The sequence below is a fragment of the Desmodus rotundus genome, chromosome 4, assembly GCF_022682495.2.
Source record: "Desmodus rotundus isolate HL8 chromosome 4, HLdesRot8A.1, whole genome shotgun sequence".
Lineage (NCBI taxonomy): Eukaryota > Metazoa > Chordata > Mammalia > Chiroptera > Phyllostomidae > Desmodus > Desmodus rotundus.
Window position 1 is genome coordinate 117,567,870 of NC_071390.1, and position 22,508 is coordinate 117,590,377.

General features: G+C 38.4%; 1 protein-coding gene across 4 annotated transcripts; it reads left to right on the forward strand.

Annotated features, from left to right (window-relative positions):
• The first annotated feature begins 684 nt into the window (after nt 1–684).
• Nucleotides 685–22,387, forward strand: REST (RE1 silencing transcription factor). 4 transcript variants are annotated; one of them, XM_024579827.3, is made up of 4 exons: nt 685–1,058; nt 3,398–4,301; nt 10,220–10,303; nt 16,824–22,387. In XM_024579827.3, the coding sequence occupies exons 2-4, from the start codon at nt 3,407–3,409 to the stop codon at nt 18,716–18,718; spliced, it is 2,874 nt and encodes a 957-aa protein (XP_024435595.2). In that variant the 5' UTR covers nt 685–1,058; nt 3,398–3,406; the 3' UTR covers nt 18,719–22,387. The 4 variants fall into 4 exon arrangements, with proteins under 4 accessions (XP_024435595.2, XP_045041723.2, XP_045041727.2 ...); XM_045185788.3 differs by lacking the exon at nt 685–1,058 and adding an exon at nt 1,283–1,682; XM_045185792.3 differs by lacking the exon at nt 685–1,058 and adding an exon at nt 1,595–1,717.
• The last annotated feature ends 121 nt before the right edge of the window (nt 22,388–22,508 follow it).

The window sequence follows — 22,508 nt, forward strand, 5'->3', positions numbered from 1 at the left end:
GAAACGTGGGAAGCCAGGTTCTTCTCCAACACATGGTTACCAGGCAGCCTCTATGTCCTCATCACCCTTTTTACCCTCTGTAATCTGAGGGAATTTGCTCCACTGAAGTCGTGCTTTGAAGGCTCAGCGATGACCGGCTACCTGCTACGCCTAGGGACTCGTTCCCTCGTCACTCATTCTGTTTTGAGTCCTCTATTTCCCGAAACGTTTTCTTCTCACTACTCAGGAGCTGCTTGCATTTTCCTCGTTCACTGTTTAAAATTTAGAATGCATTTTTACGTAGAAGCTTAAAACCAAGTTTCCTTAGTTAAGGGTTGGCTGTGGGTGGAGCCTTGAAGAGATTCTGAAGGGTATCTTCCTGCGCTTTTGACAGGAAGGAGGGTGTCAATAGTTCTAAAGAGTACGGATAAAGCCTGGAGATTTTTCTTTGAACAGCTCTATTCTCCTGCTTTCTCGCCTGGGCTGGGAGCTAACTTTTCTGTAGTTTATTTAATAAGAAATCAAGAAAGAGAGCAGGGCTTGCCTTTTTTTTCTTTTTTGACCTAAAGTCTACAGTGAGCGGCCGGGAGGATTAGGTGAGGCTGCCTCTAGGCGTGCCCCCAGCGCAGCCCCCGCCCAGCTCAACCCTATTCGCCAAGGGGCGGGGCATACCAGGCGGCCACGCGCGCGGGCGGTAGAGTGGGCGTGTCCCGCGGGCGCGCGCGGGCGGAGGAGGAGGCGTGTCCCGCGGGAGGCAGCGGCAGCGCGGGCCGGGTGCGCAGCGCTGTGCTGGAATGTGCGGCTCCCGCGAGCTCGCGGCGCAGCAACAGAGCAAGCGCCGCCGAGGCCCGGGGCCCCAGAGCCCGGCGGCGGTGGCGGCGGCCCGCACAGCAGGGCGATAGCCGGCAGTCAGTACTCTCTGCAGCCCCACTCCCTGGCCTTCGCGGGCCTTGACGGCCCCAGCGCCTAACTTTTCCACTCTCCCTCTCCCCTCCCCCGAAACTCCAGCAACAAAGAAAAGTAGTCGGAGAAGGAGCGGCAACGCCGGGTCCCCAGTTCCTCCTCGCCGAGGAAGGCCGGTAAGTGCGGCGCGAGGCTGAGGGCTCGGTCGCGGGGGTGGGGGAGGGTCGGCCGGGCGGTAGTGGCGGCGGCGGCGCCCGCGGGAGGGGGAGGGCGCGGAAGGACGCGGAGCGAGGCGCTGTCCAGGGCTGATTTGCAGATACTGTGGCTCCGGCGGCGGCGGCCGCGCCGGGCGGGGGCGGGTGGCCGAGCGGGATCGGGTTACACTGGCGCGGCCCGGGGGATGGGCCGGGGGCGTCCGTGGGGAGCTGCGCGGTGCCTGGACCCCTTCTTCAGTCCAGGCCGGGCCTCCGCCTCCGCGCGGGCCCCGACGCGCCTTGCAGCGGACTCCCGGGGCGGAGGAGCGGAGCTGCTTGGGGCCCTAGTCCTGAAACTTCCTTCTCGCCCTCCTGCTGCTCCCAGGTCCCGCCGCAGCCCCTCGCCTGCTTGCAGCCCTCCCGTCCCCCTCCCTCTCCGGCCTCTCCCTTTCGCCGGAAGGCGCCGTTGAGTGCGGCCGGGCGGGTTGAGTCAGCCCTGGGGCCCGGGCGTTTCCGCCAATGGGGCTGGACAGCGATTTCTGCACTTGGGCCGTTTCGCCGCCGCGGCCCTCCGCGCCTGGCCACCTTGCCGCCCGAGTTGGCAAGGTTGGGGCGCACGTCCCGCGTGGCGCCGTGGGGGAGTGAGTTCGCAAACTTCCGGGGGCGGTGGGCGCTCGTGGGGGCCCCTCCGGCTCTCCGGGCTCGACGCCTCCGGAGGGCGCCCGCGGAGCCTCCAGGCCCTTTGCGGAGAGCGAGCCCGGGGACGGTGAGAGGAGCCGGGGCTCCGGCGACGCCGTAACTTTGCCCTCTTCCCAGTCGCGGGCCTGAGGGTCAGAGAGGGGGCTGGACTGGGGAAGACTTGGTCTGGTCCAGCTGCACCCTGAGTTGGCCTGACTTGCCTTTTTTAGTGTTGGGGAGCATAGGAAAACTTCAGGAAGAGTGTTGGGGCAACTCCCGTGAATTGGTTTGCAAATGTGAGCAGTGAGTGGGGCGAGCCGAGAGGAAGCGAGAGCGCCCGAGTTTGCAAAGAGCTGCTTTGTGTTTGGTATTTTGAGAAAATGGCCGAATGCCTATTTCAGCCAGGAATGCTGCCGCCGAGGCAGGCGCTGGTGGCAGGAGCACACAGGAATTCGTGCAACACGTTGGGCTTTGGGACTTTACTTGGATGGTCTTCCTGACAAACGTTAAAATTCCTTTAGGGATGGTAGTTAGGGTTTTTGGGGAGTATTAGAAAAGTCGATATTTGGTTTAATAACCCAAGTAGCTCGGGCTGTTAAACCTTGGGGCAGCTTTTGCCCTCTGTTTGTTTTCTGTGATGGCATTTGATTCCAACTTTTGTTGGTACGTATAACTCAACCGGTTTGTGTTTACACATTTTGGTGAAACGGATTACTTTTTGTATTTTGGGTCTAACTTTTTTAGTACTTTAGTAATTTGCAAGAGAACATCTACTTTGAGAATAGTACCTAAAGGTTGGAAAGCAACCTGGTTAAGACGATTTTAAAAAGCCCAACATGTTTTCAAGAAGGTGATCTTGTAATGGCTTCCACTAGGCAAGTAGGCCAAGTCAAACACGATGCAAAAAAGTTGCTGATTGTTGAGTTGAGTTGTATGGTTATTTTATTTTATTAGGTGTTTAAAAAGATTATTTTCACTTGTGAAGTTTTGAGTACACCAAACTTTTTCACAGGAAAAGAAAGCTCGTATTTTTTTTTCCCTTTTCAAACAGGACAAATCAGAAAAAAACTACCGTAAGTTATACTTTTTCACAGTAGTTTACTCCTCTGGTATGAGTTGAGGTAATGTGAATTTCTGTTCATTTGACCATTTATTACAGGCTTCTACTTTCTAGACATGTTTGGCTGGCTTTGGATTTCTTGTCTTTTAGATTCAGACCAGGAAAGGTTGCAGGGATAATGGAGAGGCTGGCAATTTACTACTACTCATGTATTGAATTTTTAAAAATAATTTAAATTAACATTAAAAATGAAGGCTATTGATTTTTTTTTCGCCAGAAAAATTAAAAAGTGTTTACCAGTGATAGACCTAGTTGATGGATGAGTTATGCCAAACAGTTGATAAAATTTTTCTGAGGGGTAATAGAAATTTTTTGGGTGATGAAGTAAAGAGAATTTGAAATTACAAAAAGATTTTAAAGGCTTCTTTTTATTAGTTAACAAAGTTCATTGAGCTTCAAAATTGTATTGGAAAATGTATTTTTAAAAAGTTATGAAGAATAACAGTGATGTTTTGGTTTTAGACCAGTAAGAGTTGTATTTAAACTGGTGTTTTTGTGTTTTTTTGTTTCGTTTTGAATTCAGAATACAGTTATGGCCACCCAGGTAATGGGCCAGTCTTCTGGAGGAGGAGGGCTATTCAACGGCAGTGGCAACATTGGCATGGCCTTGCCTAACGATATGTATGACTTGCATGACCTCTCCAAAGCTGAATTGGCTGCTCCTCAGCTTATCATGTTGGCAAATGTGGCCCTAACTGGGGAAGTAAATGGCAGCTGCTGTGATTACCTGGTTGGCGAAGAAAGACAGATGGCAGAATTGATGCCTGTTGGGGATAACAACTTTTCAGATAGTGATGGAGAAGGACTTGAGGAGTCTCCCGAAGTAAAAGGTGAACCCAATGGCCTGGAAAACATGGAACTGGAAAGTTTGGAACTCAGTGTTGCAGAACCACAGCCTGTGTTTGAGGTACCAGCTCCCCCAGAAATTTATAGCTCAAATAAAGATCTTCCTCCTGAAACACCTGGAGCAGAGGACAAATGCAAAAACTTGAAGACCAAACCCTTTCGCTGTAAGCCATGCCAGTATGAAGCAGAATCTGAAGAACAGTTTGTACATCACATCAGAGTTCATAGTGCCAAGAAGTTTTTTGTGGAAGAAAGTGCAGAGAAGCAAGCAAAAGCCAGGGAATCTGGCTCTTCCACTGCAGAAGAGGGAGATTTCTCCAAGGGCCCCATTCGCTGTGACCGCTGTGGCTACAATACCAATCGATACGATCACTATACTGCTCACTTGAAACACCATACCAGAGCTGGGGATAATGAGCGAGTCTATAAGTGCATCATTTGCACGTACACCACAGTAAGCGAGTATCACTGGAGAAAACACTTGAGAAACCATTTTCCAAGGAAAGTATACACATGTGGAAAATGCAACTATTTTTCAGACAGAAAAAACAATTATGTTCAACATGTTCGAACTCATACAGGTAAGAGGCTCTTTGTAGTCCGTAAGTTCAGCTCACTTTTGGTAGTTAATTGAGTGGGTAGTTAAAAATAATGCTAAAAAAGGGGAAGGGGGGACTCTTGAGTTCAAACCCTGTTTCATTATATGCTGTCTTTGTGACCTTGAACTCATTATTTATTCTATAGGTGCTTCATTTTCTCAGTGGAGGTCACAGTATACTATAGGATTAAATGATTCAGTGAAGGAACACAAGTATTGAGTGTTATATGGAAAAATAGCCATTAGAAATCTTATCAGTATTCTTTCTAAAATACATATTTTAAACAACTTGGGATAGACCATTTAGCCAGATTAGACAACTCGTTTAGAAGATTTATTTGGCAGTGAATACATCTTAAGATGCATACAGTAGTTTCCCAAAGGAATTGAGGGCTTAGACAAAAAGGAAAAAAATCCGCTGATTAACATTTGCATAACCCCATGTAACACAGCCTCAAACTAAAACATTTAACTTTGGATATTGAGCTCCCAAATAGGACAACCTAACTTGTTTTGTCCCCCGAACATAGAAAGGTGAGAAGTTAGTTTTTAAAGGATTGGTAGGATCACCACACTTGAAACCCATTTTCCTCAAAAAACAAATACATATGGAAAATGCAACTACATTTCAGACAAAAAAATAATGTTCAGTATATTTGAACTCATACAGGTAAGAGGACCTTCCTAATTTATAAGTATACTCTATCAAAAAGAAAAAAGGAACAGTCTTAAAAGTATGAACAATTTCAAATATCTTAAAAGAGAATGCTACAGTGCTCCAACATGTACCCATCACCTATACCCAACAGTTATGAATATTTTGTCACATTTTGTAATTCATTTTTTAAAATAATAGGCTTACTGAGATATACTGTACTCTACTATCACAGAGATCATCCATTTAAAGTCAAAATTCAGTGGTTTTAATATATTCACAGTGCTGGAGAGCATTGTGCTAAGTGAAATATGACAGTCAGAGAAAGACAAGAACCATATGATTTCACTCATGTGTGGAATCTAATGACCAAAACAAACAACATAGAAACAGACCCATAGGTAGAGAATAGACTGACAGCTCTCAGAGGGGAGGGGAGTTTTGGTCTGGGTTAAAAGGTGAAGGGATTAGGCAAAAAACAAACAAGACAAAAAAAACAGCTCATAGATACTGACAGCAGCATGGTGAGTACCAGCGTGGGGGAGGGTAGGGGAAGGTAGAAGAAATTACAGGGGGATAAATGGTGATGCAAGGAGACTTGACTTAGTGGTGAACACACAGTACATTATACAGTTGGTGTGTTATATAGAATTGTATACCTGAAACCTATATAACTTTATTAACCAATGTCACCCCAACAAATTCAATTAAAAAATGATAATAGTCACTTGGTTGTGCGGCCAACACCACTATCAGTTTTAGGTCCTTTTCGCTTCAAAAAGAAACTCAAATCAGTGGTTGCTCCCCCTTTCTCCCCAGCACTTCTTAATTATTCACTTTCAAATTTACTTTCAAGTCTTTGTAATTAGTGGTCTCATTTTTTTCCAAAGAAATGTTTGTAACTCTTGACAGTTAATTTTAATTTATATTTTCCTGTTAAGAGTTGGTGCTCCTGAGGTCTGATTACTGGTCTGAACAAAAGGGGGTAATCTAGTGCTGTACTCTCGGATCACAAGTGAAAGGTGGCTGTGAGTGGATGCTGTTTGGTTCAGTTCCCTTTGCAGGAGTTGTCACTTTGTAGGATTGAATCCTGAAGCTAAAGTGTGGGACACAGTGGGCAGGTAAATTGATACTGCTTTGCTTAATTGGTAGACTTCAAATTTGCAGGTGAAATTCCATTAAATGAAAGATATTCTGCAGCAATATTTCTAAGCTCCAGCAGATGGCTTCTGTATGTAAAGCTTTAAATCTTGTCAAGTAAAAGAATTCGTAGTCCCTTTGCAGTTTGTTGTAACCTATGAATGATTGTCAACGTGCTTTGAAACCATTTTATTTCAAAACTAAAGAAGTTCAAACATTACAAAAAATATAGTGTAGGAAACAAATTACTTGGGAATCCTGCCCCATTAATCACTTAACAGTTTTTTGAGTTAAACAAATTGTTAAAGACTAAGCTCACCTCACCTACAATGTCTTAAAACTAATCCCAAAGAAGATATGTACTGCGTTCATTAGTACTTAATATTCATTTAACAGCCTTTGAAAACCTTGGGGTCTAATTTGGAATTGGCTATAATGTAGAGCTTTCAGGTAGTAACTACAACATGTAGTAAAGTGCATGACTTTTATGTATACACCTTGATGAAGTTTTACAAATATGTATACTCATACCTGCCCTGAAAGTCAACATACAGAATGTTAGCAGCACCTCAGTGCCTTTGTTACATTAATTTTTAATTTTTATTAGTTTTAGTTTGATAACTTTGGAACCGTTGCGTCTCTGAACAGTTCAAAAATTTTCCTGAAAAGCTAAAAATGTTTTTATTTCCTTTCTGTTGAATTTATTGGGGTGACACAGGTTAACAAAATTAAAAATGTTTTCAAAAATAAATTTAAATTGTTGATTTAAGAACATTTTTAGCCCTGACCAGCATGGCTCAGTTGGTTGAGCATTATCCTGCAAAGTGAAAGGTCACTGGTTCAATGCCCTGTCAGGGCAGGTGCCTGCGTTGGGGGCTTGGGAGAGGGAACCGATCAATGTTTCTCTCCCTCTCTTTTTCCCTTCTCCTCTCTCTAAAAATAGATAAATAAAATCTTAAAAATGAAAACACTTTTTGGAAGAAAAAAGACAACTGGAAAAATTTCAGTTTTTGTGTGTATTTCTAATTTTTTATGTGAAAGGTTTTCTTTAAAATAGGGACTTTTTTCACTTATTAATTTTTATTATAGTGATTTATTTTAACTTAATTACAGCCTAGGTGACTAATTTTTAATGGCTATATTTTATATAGATTATACCATTTATTAACATTTTCTCCACATTAACTTGAGATTGGTATTATCACCATAAGGTTATGACTTACATACTAACATTGGTTGTATGTGCCTCATTTCACATTTTATTGTTAAACCTATTTGGTCTTTATGCTTTTAAAAGAGATTTCCCCCTTCTATTACCCTATTTGTAATATTTATGATTTTTAAAAAAACAATTTAGTGATGTATAAATTAAAGGATAATTTAATTATTTAAATTCTGAGAGTATCTTGGTATTAATGCATGGTGCAAAAAAATTGTATTTATGGAAAAATAAATTCACCTAGTGCTGAAGAGTAGAGAAAAGGAATGATAGCAGAATCACTTTCTGCTGTCTCATTTCTCATTAGGTAACCTAGTTTTCAGAGTCAGTTAATGGGTTTTTTTTGAGTGACCAGTGGTAGGTACTTCTGTTTATGCTAAGTTTTGGAATTATCCATTCATGAAATGGGTGTGCCCGACTGTAACCTTTGTTTACTTACTCAGAGGAGGTTCCCAAGGTCACATACAACATATTCAAAGTTCCTAATTTCATTTTTTTAAAATAAGATTTTATTTATTTACTTTTAGAGAGAGGGGAAGGGAGGGAGAATGAGAGGAAGAGAAACATCAATGTGTGAGAGAGATGGTTGCCTCTTACACACCCCCAACTGAGGACCTGGCCCTCAACCCAGGCATGTGCCCTGACAGAATCCAACCCGCATCCTTTCAGTTCCTAGGCTGGAGCTCAATCCACTGAGCCACATCAGCCAGGGCTCCTAATTTCTTTTTATAGGTAATTATTGTGGTGGGGGCTGAAGATTGTTTTAAGTCTTCAATCAAAAGATTTTTAATTTTGTGGTTTAGATATGTAACCAGTTCATGAATTCTACTTTAAAAGATGACACTTCTGCCTGTTTGTGTGACTGAAAAATCACTGTTTCGTAGATTGTGCCTATAGTGTAGAATTGCACAGATAAAAGCAATCTACTTTGTTACAAAGAATTTAAAAGTAAATTATCCATTATTGATTTTTCATGTTACTCTATAGCAGTATTTTATTTAATTTTTATTTCATTAACTTTTTAAAATAACAGCTTAATTGAGTTACATAGCATACAATTCTCTATGTTTTGGCCTGTTCTGGACATTTCATATATGTGGAATCATACAATATGTGTCTTGTGTGACTGCTTTCCCTTAGCACAATGTTTTCAAGGTTTGCTCATGTTGTATATACAGTACTTACTTTCCTTTACTTGTCATACAGTGTCTTGTATGCATGCACAACATTCTGTTTATCCATTCGTCAGTTAATGGGTGTTCAGGTTGTTTCCACCTTTTGGTCTACTATGAACAATGCTGCTCTGAACATTTCTTGTAAGAGTTTTTGTGCGGACAAATTTTTTTTTCTTTTAAATCTCCTTTGGTTGTATATATGGCTGGCAGTGGAATTGCTGGGCCTAATAATTAGGTTTAATCATTTGAGGAATTGCCAAAATGTTTTCTAAAGTTGCTGCATTATTTTACAATCCCAGCAGTGTATAAGGGTTCCAGTTGCTCCATATCCTAACCAATACTTGTTACTATCTGTCCTTTTTTTTTTAAATGTCTTATCTGTTTTGATTATAGCCAACATAATCAGGTGTGAAGTCTTCATCTTATTTTGATTTTCATTTCCCTTATGGCTGCAGATATTGTGCATCTTATGTGCTTATTGGCTGTTTGTGGATCTTCTGTAAAGAACTACTTTTAAAACCTTTAAAACTTTCTGAAAGTTCTTCCAGTTAAAAGTAGTCATTCTATGCTATGAATTATTTACAGCTAATCTGTAGCTGCTAGCCAATTATAGCTAAGCAGTTACTGGGAACACATTTCTCACTCATCACCACATCCTTTTTTTTTTTTAATTCGTTCTTCTTTGTCTCATTTTATTAGACACATGTGTTGCTGTATTTTACTATGTAGACAAAATAACTGATATTTATTGAGGGCTTAATATGTGCCAGGTACAATGTTAAGCACTTTGTATGTATTAATGTAAATTCTCACAATTTAAAGAAGTGAAGATACTGTTACTTTTCTAGACACAGAAACTTGCTCAAGGTCATTATTACCTTGTGGCCAAAGACTAGAAGAAACGAATTTTCAAGCTTAAAAAAAACCCAACACCTTTGTGGTTGACAACCCACGCTCAAACAAAAACAGAACACACATTTTTCTGCTTTAAATTCTTCAGTACAGTACTCAATCACTGGTCTTTCATCTTCAATTGCTCTGTCCCTATGGTTTTGTGAATAAAATTTGTTTTAACACTTACTTCATAACAGTTATATCTACCAGTTGAAATTTTTAGGGTAAAGCAACAAAATCCCCACTAAAAGCATTCTTGCTTTAAGTGGAACAGTTTCAAATGGCAAATTTATCATTTACAAGGATTTTAAAAAAAGTTACCTAAGCCATAACTCAGAAAATTTGGGTAGATTTTTTTTTAAGGATAATTCTAATTAAAAAAATGCTTCTTGATGCCTCATCAAGATAATTTTTCAGTTCTTAATATTTAATGTAGCCCTGGCCAGGTCGCTCAGTTGGTTAGAGGGTTGTCCTGATAGGCCAAGGTTGTGGGTTTGATTCCCCCCCAAGGCACATATGAGAATCAACCAGTGAATGCACAAATAAGTGGAACAACAAATTAATGTCTCTTTCTCTTTCACTTCTCTCTCTCTAAAGTAAATTTTTCAAGAAAGCCAATGATGATATCGGCAAAATTGAAATGATGATGTTAATTAAATTCTGAGTGAAATAATTAACATTTCTAATATTTACATAAATTATTTACTAGGTATAGGAAAAACATTTATATTAAAAAATACTCAGTATTGATTGTATATATTAGGATTGTATTTGCTTTATTTTATTGTATTTAAACATTAATCATTGTATTTTTGCAGGAGAACGCCCATATAAATGTGAACTTTGCCCTTACTCAAGTTCTCAGAAGACTCATCTAACTAGACATATGCGTACTCACTCAGGTTGGTAAGAAATGGGAATTTTTCTGTCATTTTTAGTAAATTTACCATTATAAGGATGTTCTTCTAGACTTGGACCTGGGACATTATTTATGATTATATTTTTAATGTAATTTAGAAATTAGAGTTAAAAATAAATGTTCTATTAATATGGAACTGTATTTAAACAGAGATTGTTAATGAGTCCATAGGTGGAACTCCTGTAAATGTAAGTGTGTGTACACTTTTCTGGAAGGCAGGTCCTTAATTTTCATTAGCTCTTCAAGTTTCATGACACTAACAAAAGCTGAACTATAATTTCATAGACCAAGACTGGTTATCCTTCCGGAACAACTACCTTCTCACACTCCTTCCTCAACACAGCATGACACCAAGTCCATAGTGTGTGATTGCGAGGCTCCAGGGATCCCTTCTTAGCTTCTCAGGTCTTGAAATTTGGATTTGTTCTCTTTTGCAAGTTGATAGGGCTTCTTTGAGTAATAATTTATAAAAAGTAAACTTTAAAGAATTATATATAATCTGAGATACTAATTTACTAGTCTATAATAGATAAAATGCAGGACTATAACAGGTGGGAGATTTATCTACTCTCCAGTGAAACAATCAGGATCACCAACGAGAACTGGTCTCCATTATCAAGGTGGCCAAGTTAAAGAGTAAATAATTAGCAGAAGTGGTCTTGAATGGGCTATTTTTCATTTTGGCCATGACTGACCCATGGTGAACTGCCATGTCTGATCAGAGCACACTCCTTCCAGATTTAGAGTATGTATGTACCCCATGTGGGCAAACTATGCTAAATAAATTCTTGCTGTTTATAAAAGTCTGTGTAGACCCATCTCCGTAAGTTAACAAGGAACTTACATCTGTGTGTCCAGTTGGGTAGCCACTAGCCCCATATGTTTGAGTTTGTGAAATGTGGTTGGTTGGAACTGAGATGTATAAAATAACTGAAATTCGAACAGTATGAAGAGCTCTGGCCGTGCAGCTCATTTGGTTAAAGCGTCCTCCCAATTCACCAAGGTTACAAGTTTGATCCCCGGTCAGGGCACATGTAAGAATCAACCAATGAATACATAAATAAGTGTAATAACAAATCTCTCTCCCTTCTCTTCCCCTTTCCCTCTCCTCCTCTCCCATCTTCGACTCTCTAAAACAAAAACAGTATAAAGAAAATGTAAATAACCAATTTTTTAAATATTGATTTTTAAGTCGACATAATGTTGGGTATATTGGGTTACATAAGTAGTACATTTAATTTTATCTGATTCTCTTTTAACCTTTGTAATGCGACTACTAGAAAATTTAAAATTAAATACTTGCATTTTATTGCTATTGAACATAGCTGTCTTGAGTGATGAGTAAGACATGATTATAGTATTAGATTCTGATTTGAGTAGTAATGAAGGGATTGCATAGTATGCTTGCTAGCCTTTTTTGATACGTGCTTGTCATGTTAATGTACATTGAATGTACCTTCTAAGTCTCCAAGTTACTGAGTTGGGTCACTTAACCAGAACCTAGTTATTTTTTCTGCACTTTGTGGTTTTATTTTCTGAGGGAACTCAGGTGCTTTCTAAGGCTTTGTTGAAGGTAGGCGTTTGTCTTGTTGGTAGCTATGCTCTTGCTCTTCAATAAAACATTTAAGAATCTTACATGAGTTAACTCATTTTAGTCTTCATTACTATCGTATGACGTGTAAGTTCTACTCCTATTTTACAAATGGGGAAACTAAGGCATTGAAGAAATGTGGTCATTTTTCTTGTAGAATGCCACCATTCCGGATTTGTGTTAACTTGCTTTCTCTTGGTGTCATTTAGTTTTTCCTCTGTCTCTGTGCCTTGTATTACTTGCACACTGGAAATTAAATGCTTGATAATTAACTTCATGGTGTTTCATTTAAAGTCATATCTGGTTGTGACCCTTACTAGTGTTTGCTGGGTCACTGGATTAGATTGACAGTACCTGTACTTTTTCATTGAATTTATAATACTTTCTTTTGTCATGGTATAAGCATTTATCTGTGGTGTTTTATACTAGTCAGTAATCTTTGCCTGAACAATTTTGAGTGTGCTGTTGTCTTGGATTTTCTTTGCTATATTTTAAAGGTGTTTTTTAGTAGTTGTTTGTTAATGGTACAGCAAGTCTTTTAAAAAAGTCTGTTAGTAGCCCTGGCTGGGTAGCTCAGTTGGTTAGAGCATTGTTCCCATACGTGTAGGTTGTGGGTGTCATCCAAGGTCAGGGCACATACAAGAAATAATCAGTGAACCCATCAATAAGTGGAACAACAATCAATCTCTGTCTCTTCCCTCCTCTCTAAAATTAATTTTAAAAAGTCTGTTAATAATGAATAGTGGCTACTATTTATTTATTGTATGTGTGCTGGGTGCTGAAAAATCGGGATTTGTTACCTCCAAATTTAGTACTCCTCAGATAACTTAATCCCAACTTGTAGATTAGGACACAGGTTTAGAGAAGACAAATGTTCCCTGTAAGGTTGTCATTCCTCCAAATTAGAAGAGCTAGGAAGAGCTAGGATTTGGCCTCAGACTCCCTTACCCTTCCATTTTTAGTTATCAACAGCCTTGAAAGAACATTATAAGGCTCAGAGAATGGCTGAAGAAGCTACTGAGTTATGAAATTGGAACCAGGGTGTACTGAGAGAGTAGAGCCATTGTCTTGTATCGGATGCCAATAGTTTGAGTTGCAAACAGGAAAAAAACATGGTCAGTCTATTTTGTGTATGAGTATGCTGAATTATTTTCAGCAGATACTGTATTTTAATACTTTTAATAGATGTTGCTGATAACACTTGGAATAAAGTAAAGCTAAATTCGGTCAAATTGAGTAGCTAGTGTTTCTGATGGGGTTGAGTGGAGTGACTATCATGGGTGCCTTCTCTGTGGAATGTAGTCTGATCTTTACAGGTCATCTTGGGCATTTTGGTTCCTTGTACATGAGAATATATTGTATATAAGAGAAGTGTGAGCTCACTGTCTTATTTCTGGAAGAGATTAGTCTTTGTTGAGTTGGTACATTTTAGCTAAACTGACAAAGAGATTGGTTTTTGAAGCAAAAACACATTGGGTATTTACTTGGAGCACTTCTATCCCTAGGGTAGAATGTCAGGCCAAATAGGGAAGGGACCAGAATGTTGATTTGGTCCCTTGCAAAAAGAAAATGGAATATTGATGAAAATACACACAGTAACCTAATCTGGTGTTTTTCTCTTTTATTGGTGTTACTGCCTAATGTTGCTAGAGTATCCTCACCTGGGTAGTCCTAGAGACACATACATGCTCGGCTTTCCCTTTCATATTCTCAGTAGAGATGCTTCCATTTCATCCTGGATGCCATATTTCTTATTGGGTGAAATATATTGTTTGTATTTATTTAGTTCCGCATCCTGCTAGCATAAGAGTTCATTTTTGCCCTGATGTGTGGCTCAGTTGGGTGGTGTCCTGCAAAGCAAAAGCTCATCAGTTTAATTTCTGGTCAGGGTACATGCCTAGGTTGAGGGTTCAGTCCCTGGTTGGGGTGTGTATAAGGGGCAACTGATTGATGTTTCTCTCCCTTTCTCCCCTCCCCTTCCCCTCTCTCTTAAAAGTTCATTTTTAATATTTCCCAATTATGAGCATAATGGATGTTAAAGGGAATTAAAAAACTTACCAATTACCACCTCCATTTAGTATCCTTTTTAAGATAGAAAATTATTTTATTTAGCAATCAGATTATTTTCCTTTCACTAAGTATTTATTATTATTATTATGGGGGCATTATTTTAATAGCTGGGCTTATTTGAAAGATGTTATAGTTTGAGACTCTCTTTGTGAATTCTGTAACAGTATTAAACAGTATTTTATTAAGGTTTAATTTACACACGTGAAAACGCACCCATCTTAGGAATACAGCTCAGTGACCTTACATCTGTTTTCACCTATTTGACTACTGCCCAGATTGACTGAAGACGTGGAACATTTTTACCACCTTCAGAAAAGTTGCCTCATTACCCTTTCCAGTCAGTACTCCCATAGTCTCGCCCAGCCAGTTCTCTAACTTTTCCTATCAGAAAGAATGTTCTCCTATAAAAAGTTTTGGATAATTCATCCCCTGTTTTGTGATCAGAACTTTGTTTTTATTGCTGAGTAGTTATCAATTGTGTGCCCTTATTACTCTTTTACTTAGAAATTTTCCTTGCTGTTCTTTCTAGATTATACTTGATAGGAATATGTAAGGCTTGTAAAAAAAAAAAATCTCTTTTTGAGTTTGCTGTACATTTATAAATTAATTTGGGAAGAATAAAATGGACATGTGATGCATTTGTAAAGATGAAAAATATAGGTAAATAACAGGGTGGGGCAAAAGTAGGTTTACAAGTCGTGAGTATGCAAAACAAATTTTATTCTTGTGTTATTTATTGTTGTATTATTCTTTTACATGAACTGTAAACCTACTTTTGCCTCACCCTGTATTATTAGAATTGAAAAAGTTAAAACCACTGGTACAGGGAAAAGGATTTACATTCAGCTAGGTACTAATAAGCTATAAAATTGGATGAATAGCTACCCTAATACAAGCGGGATTTTCATGGCACTAGAAGGAACATGGGGCAGTGAATGAATGGAGCAGGTAAATTACACTGCCATCAAATTTCGAACAGATTCCTACATCTTCCTATAACTGGATTGATGCTTGCTATGTAGATATGTAAATATGGTGCCCTTACTCACTAGGGTTTTTAAAATGGTGCTGTTTACATTATAATTCTTTTATTAGCACAGATATTTTCATGAGGAGGCAAACTGCATTAATCAGATGTTTACTCAGATGTTGGGTTCATGTGGAAAGGCAGGATAAACTAAACACATGACTCTTCCCCCCACTTTCTTTAACCCATACTAAAAATTAGCCAGTTGTTCCAAAAGTGACGAGAAGTAATGCTTAGTGACTTCCTGGCTACCTGCCTGTGCTAAGCGTTTTATATGGGTTAGATTATTTATAGCTCATGACACTCAACAATATTTTACATGTAGAACTATATACCTAAAACCTTTAATTTGATTAACTAATGTTACCCTGATAAATTCAGTAAAAACTTTTTTAAAAAGGATATTTTACAGATAAGGAAATTGAGCCTTAGAGAGTTTTCAGTACCTTGCTCAAGATCTCACAGGAAGTTGCAGGGTGCCATGTTGATCACCCAGACACTCTCACTCCAAAAAAGTTCTTAACCTATTATGCCACCTATCTTTGCCTGTTCTTTGTACGTGCTAAATGCTTGTCTCCACTGAGGCGATTCACTGGAGAGAGGACAGGATAGGGCCAGGTACTATGGTGTAATACAGCGTGCTATAGAAACCTGTATTTACCATTATTAGTGAACGAACATGGAAAAGAATTGTCCACTTCCCTACACATCCAATCTGGCATACCTGGATAAGTGTGTGTTTTTGTGATTGAGTCTTTTATTATCAGACATTTTCTAATCATGTAAAGCTTACCATCTACATGGTTTTACTTAATGTCTGAGTAGCTTTGCTTTATGAAAAAATTAAGATTTGCTATGAATTTGAGAATGTTTGAGAGATGAATTTTTATAAATGTCAATTTCCATTTTTCTACTATGCATTCCATTGGACCAGTGGGGTATGGATACCATTTGGTAATATTTACTAGAGTGTGATCTAGATGGGTATGTATTCAGATAGAATGTGTTACTCTTGTACCTTTCATTTGGGGGTGGGAGTCCTGGTTCTGTGCGTACCTGTGATTATGACTTTGTTTGCTTATTTTACATACCATATCTATTTGTATGCTCCTTCTCATTTACCTAGGTTCTTGTCCCATTTTTTAAAGAAGAAGATGGGTAAAAATCAAGAAATGATTTCTGATCAGACTATATTTTTGCTTTAAAATAGCAACTTTGGCATTGGAAAAATTTGTTCAATAAAGGTTGACTCAGCTCTTGCCTAGATGGATAAAAGGGTTACATTTAAAGAAAAAGCCTTTGCTCCCTGAGGCTAAAGCAGTGTTCTAAAACTTCTGTAGTGAAGGTCTGGGAGTGTAGCTTAGAATATAAAATATTTCTTTGAGGTCTCAGGTTTTATCTTAAATATGTATGAATTTTATATTTTACTCCATTGCACATTTGTTTAACTAAACATAAAACACTTAAAGTTATTTTTCTTTGAGAGCCCTTGTCCCAAAATGAATATCCAGAGCTCAGTTTTGCCAGTAATTGTGTGCTAACAAATCTCTACTTTTTAATAGTCCTTGAGAGCCTAGCTTGATGAACTTCTCAGATAGTGATGACTGTGAGATAATATTTTTGTTTGGTTTTAGAATCAATGTCAAGGGATAGAAAAAGATATACAAATAAATATGGTAAATGTTAAGTGCATGAAACACCTGTCAAAAATAATTTTTTGTGGGCTTTTTGTTTACATAGTCCAATTCCTTAGTATTTTAATAAAATCTTGAATTTATTTCTTAAATATCTTTAATGTCTCGTGTTTACTTTCAGGTGAGAAGCCATTTAAATGTGATCAGTGCAGTTATGTGGCCTCTAATCAACATGAAGTAACTCGCCATGCAAGACAGGTTCACAACGGGCCTAAACCCCTTAACTGCCCACACTGTGACTACAAAACAGCAGATAGAAGTAACTTCAAAAAACATGTAGAGCTACATGTTAATCCACGGCAGTTCAATTGTCCTGTATGTGACTATGCAGCTTCCAAGAAGTGTAATCTGCAGTATCATTTCAAATCTAAGCACCCTACTTGTCCTAATAAGACAATGGATGTCTCAAAAGTGAAACTAAAGAAAACCAAAAAGCGGGAGGCTGACTTGCCTGATAATAATACCAAGGAAAAAACAGAAATGGAGCAGACAAAAACAAAGGGGGATGTGGCTGGAAAGAAAACTGAGAAGTCTGTAAAAGCAGAGAAAAAAGATAATGTTTCAAAGGAGAAAAAGCCTTGTAGTAATGCTTCAATCCAAGTGACTACCAGAACTCGCAAATCAGCAGTGGAAGCTAAAGACGTGGATGTGCGTACAGGAAACAATTCAGAAAAAACCTGTAAAACCAAGAAAAGTAAAAGGAAGATAGAAGCCGAAGCCCATTCCTTGAAAGATTCTGTTAATGATGAGGAACCTGTGACAAGAAAGAAAAAGAAGACCGAAAGCAAATCCAAAAATAGTCAGGAAGTGCCAAAGGCTGAGAACAAAGTAGAGGAGAATAAGAAGCAAAATACTTCTGGGAAAAAAAACACAAAGAAGAAAACTTTGAAAAATAATAATAAATCAAGTAAAAAAAGCAGCAAGCCTGCTCAGAAGGAGACTGTTCAGAGGGGGCCTGCTCAGATGGAGCCCATGCCTCCCGTGGAGCCTCCTGTGGAGCCTGCTCAGATGCCGCCTGTTCAGACAGAGCCTCCTCCTCCTCCCAAGGAGCCTTCTCTGATGGAAGTTGTTCAGCAGGGGCCTGTCCACATGGAGGAGCCCCCTCCCGTGGCCCCTCCTCCTGTGGTGGAGCCTCCTCCTGTGGTGGAGCCTCCAGTTTCCAAAAGGTCTCCTCGAAAAGATAATAAAAAGGAAAAGTTGAACATGCAGAGTGAAATGGCTAGGAAGGAGCAAGTCCTTATTGAAGTTGGCTTAGTGCCTGTTAAAGATAGCCAGCTTCGGCAGGAAAGTGCAGGGGCACAGGGTTTCTTACCACCATCACCACCATTGCCAAAGGAAAACTTAGAAGAAGAGGAGTTAGCAGACCAAAAATCACTCACTGAATGCGAAGAAAATAAAGAAGCTCCCCTTCAAAAAGTAGAAGCCGAAGAGGCAGATAAGAGTCTAGCTGGTCTTGCTGCTGTTATCAAGGAATCTACCAATATTTCATCCTTGGAACAGAACTTGAATGTGCCAGAGAGTGAAACTGCAGATGGTAAACATCAGGCTGACAGTGGGCTTTGTGAAATGGATGCTAGTGAGAACAAAACAGAGAATCCCCCTGGAAAAGACTCAGCAGTCGAAGAACCAGTTTCGCCACTGCGTCTTCCCCTACCAACAGAAAAAGGTGAAGCAGTGTTCAAAACTGGTGTGGCATCACCTCCTGTTACCATTGCAGTAAACGAGTCTCAGGAAATGGATGAAGATGAAGGCATCCACAGTCATGATGGAAGTGACCTAAGTGACAACATGTCAGAGGGTAGTGATGATTCTGGATTAAATGGGGCCCGGCCAGTTCCACAAGAAGCTAGTAGGAAAAATGCAAAGGAAGCCTTGCCAGTCAAGGTGGCTGAGGGAGATTTTGTTTGTATCTTCTGTGATCGTTCTTTTAGAAAGGAAAAAGATTATAGCAAACACCTCAATCGCCATTTGGTTAATGTATACTTCCTTGAAAAAGCAGCTAAAGGGCAGGAGTAATTAAACTTTGGAAAAAGCTTCAGTTCTTAGTTCTAAGGTCTACGTTTTATATTCATTTATACTGGTAGACAACCTTTTATTTTTAGAATTGCTTTAATTAGTGTCCGATGTTGATTTTTAAGTGGCACTCTTTTTCTTAGGACTCTGTATACCTAGTGTATAAATCTTAGCAAATCCAAGGGAATTAGTGTACTAAACCTGCAGACACCTAAAGCTTTTAGCTTGTGCATTTAATTGAAACTAGAAGGCCAAGGTGGTATTATAGCATTGTGTTGCTTTGTCTAGCTATGACTTGTTAGTTTCCTCCCCATGTCTGTCTTCCTGTTACAACTTAGTTTATTCTTAATTTCTTGTTTAGCTCTATTAAAATTGGCATACTTAAATAGCAAATTACTTGAAGAATTTGCCTGCTTTATATAAAGTTAGCACTTTAAAATGTTTTTAGAGATGAGAAGAGACATTTAAATTGAAAAAAATCTCTCAACAGTGGACATTGTTTCAGTCCAGGTATTTACTCCTGAGTTTTGATCAATATTTCTTATTTGTATATGTTAATCGTCATAAGATTGATTTTGTTTTTTTTTTTTAATTTTTTTTTATTTTGGTGCTTTAATGGCTATATTGCACATTGTGTTTTTTTTTAACCTATGCAGTTAAATTTTTCCTAGATATAGCATTTGTGTTGAACAGTAACACTTTATACCTATATATGCATGTTTATTTTGTCCTCTTTGGAGGGATGCTTTTAGTCTTGTTTGCAAAAGGGCAGTTTTTCTTTTGCTGCAGTTGTCTTTTTTGCAGATTATTAGTGTGTGCAAGTTTGTGAGCAAATGAAACATGCAGGATCAAGTCATTGATTTTGATTTTCACATCTTATATCTATGCCAGATCTGTATTTCATGTAAGTTATTTATTTTAAGTGGATGTAGTAAATTCACCGCTCTCAAATTGAACTTTGCAATAAATGAACCACTAGGCTCTATATTGAATGGATTTTTCTCTCAAATACCAACCATAAGTAAAGTTTATTGGCCTGTTTTAGTACAGCTACTTCTTAAGTGTACAGTATTAAGTCATCTTTGAGGAAAACTTTTTCGTAGATGGTTGGTGTCCATATGACTACTCAGCTGAATAAAGAACTATAAGTGACATTGGGAAATTGCAAACCCGGAATTAAGAGACATACCACCTTCAGATTATACAGAATGTCAGTTATGAGATTCCAAAGCCATAGCAATTATACGGAAAACCTAGGATGATAAAGGCAGTATGAGTGCTGATTGACCAGCTGCTACTTCCTATGAATATAATGAAAAAGGCTGGTGAACCTTAATTACACTTCAGATTTAAAAAATCATACTTTCTCAGGGATCTCCACAAACTAGTGGGTTTCCTGGCTGTTCCTGTGACAGCCTCTTTATACAGGTGAGGCCTCAAATGAATTGCAGCTATCCTGGTGTTCCTATGGGAATACTTTGTATGGGGGAAGGAGTGTGTATTCCCAAACTATTTTGGTAGGTTCTTTGGCCAGGTGCTGAAGAATATGGAAATCCAACATAGGATTTTTCTTGCTGGTAGTAGTTATTCATTGAAGTAAAAATAAAGTATGGTTCCAGTAGGGAATCTTGAACAATTCTGATTTTCCATTTTCTGTTCTGAAATAACCACTTTATATTTCATTTATTATTATTTTTTTAATCTGGTGATCTCTTTGGGGCACAGGTTTCAGAGTTTGGCAGTGCAACATGAAGAAGATTAGGAAAAGCATTGATGAAGTGTGGGTGGAAAACTTGCTAAAAATCTGAGAGTGAAGTTTGAGTTGAAAGACATTTGAATTGAACTTTGAATTGACTGGGAGGCCAAAGATTGAAAGATGATTCTCTCAAGACATGAGGAGTAAGTTGTGTGTTCACGGTGTGTGTTTTGTGTGCATGAATGGGAATTTGTAAACGATGTTGAATTCTAGGTGAATTCTCAGCTCCGACAATCATTGTCAACAGAAGATCAAGCTGCAAATATTTATGTTTTAAAACTTAAGTTATAAAGCTAGTTAAATCTTTCTAACAACTAGTTTTGATGTTCATGGGTACATTTTATATAAGTTGTCTTTTACTTTATATGTGAAAAGATTCATGGTAAGTACAGATTAGAGACTGGGAATCAGTTTGGGGGAGAGGTTTTTGTGGATTCTTTCATACTACAAAAGAGAAAAGAATTGCCCTCTGTGGAATTGGATTGATTTTCTTACTTAGTTTTAAAGACCAGAACACCAAAAACAAAAATATAAAGGAAATTAAAAACCTTTATTGTTTAATTGGTCTGAAAAAATTGTTACTAGAAATTAAGTAGGACTTGAGGCCTTTCTTCCAGAAAACAAGGACTTGATTGTCAGGCCTATATTAGGTTCTGAACCTTAATGCCATGTATTTGTACTTACTAAAAATTGTTTCAGTGAAAAGTATATTAGTAATATGAACTTCTAGTCTAGTTGGGAGTTCTTCCATTTGAAAAATGTGATATTTGCATGGAACTGTTTGAATCTTTTTGTTTTTTCAGTTTCCCCTCCACTGGATAGAACTGAAGCTAGAATTTTCCCTTTTGGTAAAGGAATAAAAAGTGAAACATGTTATATGTAAATTGATGTTTAGTAACTAGAGATAAACTTGAAATCCTAGAAGACATTATAAGCCTAATCATAGGTAGTCTTATGAAAATGTATCTCTTAACTATCTTTTTGCATCTGTAATGTTTTCAAGATATTTTAAGTTATATATTTTTCCTCTTTTCAGAGCTGCTTTGGGGCTTTTTTTTTTTTAATTGAAGTGTAATTTACAAGGGGTAGCAATTTTTGACAAGGCTTCTTACAACTATGGCTGGATATTTTTTCTGGTCTTCCAAGAAGGACTATTTTATTTTTTAGAGTCACTTCTAAAGTCCTGTGGTCTTTAACTTTGGGGACTATTTTGCATATGAGTGCTAATACGTATTTAAACCCAAGTAGACCTCATCACATGTCACCCTATGAATGTTGACAATGGAAGGACTACCTTGCCTGTAGTATCAATATCAGTTCTGGACCGAAAAGCTGGGGAATAAATGTAATTTGCTTTTTTGCATAAATCAGAAAAATAGCTAGTTATATGGAGTTTCCTTGTTGACCTCAGCAGATAAACTGAGCTGATAGTGTTATTCAGATTCAGGAAGTTATCTGAATCTTGGTTTGTGTAGACTTGCAATCTACATGCAATATCAACTAAATCAAATAGCTTTTACAGTTTCACCTGTGTACATAGGCTCTCACCACCCTTTTCAGTATCCATTAGTTATTGAACTTTGTAAACTGGCATTGAAACATTGCAACACTATTTTGTTGCACCAATTTTATAAACTTTTACAGTGCAATACGTGTTATTTTTCAGAGACAAACCAAAGGTTAATTTCTCAAGGTTCTTGCTGCCTGCTTTAGCAGCATTTGATGGAGGATCTTTTATATACATTTGTAATAGATGAAAAATAAACCAGATTGCAAATCCTTTTTTTTAATGCTTAAACCATGTGTACCAAGTTGTTGGTCCAAAATCATGTAAAATAAGTTAAATTGCATTCTATTAACCAATATGAGTGTATTTCTGTAAGCATAGTTATGTTGAAATAAAGTTTTAAAAAGCATATTATGCCTTTGTTTATTATTGGTATATCAAGTATCAAGGAAGTTAAAATTATTTTGGTGGAATTGCAAGTATATCAATAATTTTGTAAATTATTTTTCCAGTAACTCACAGTAGATAAA

Bases quoted from the DNA above. Each gene is read 5' to 3' on its own strand.
- REST (XM_045185788.3), top strand. From the start codon at position 1,596: ATGGGGCTGGACAGCGATTTCTGCACTTGGGCCGTTTCGCCGCCGCGG. The intron at 1,683-3,397 runs GTTGGGGCGCAC...TTTTGAATTCAG, and splicing joins TTGCCGCCCGAGTTGGCAAG to AATACAGTTATGGCCACCCA. The intron at 4,302-10,219 runs GTAAGAGGCTCT...GTATTTTTGCAG, and splicing joins ACATGTTCGAACTCATACAG to GAGAACGCCCATATAAATGT.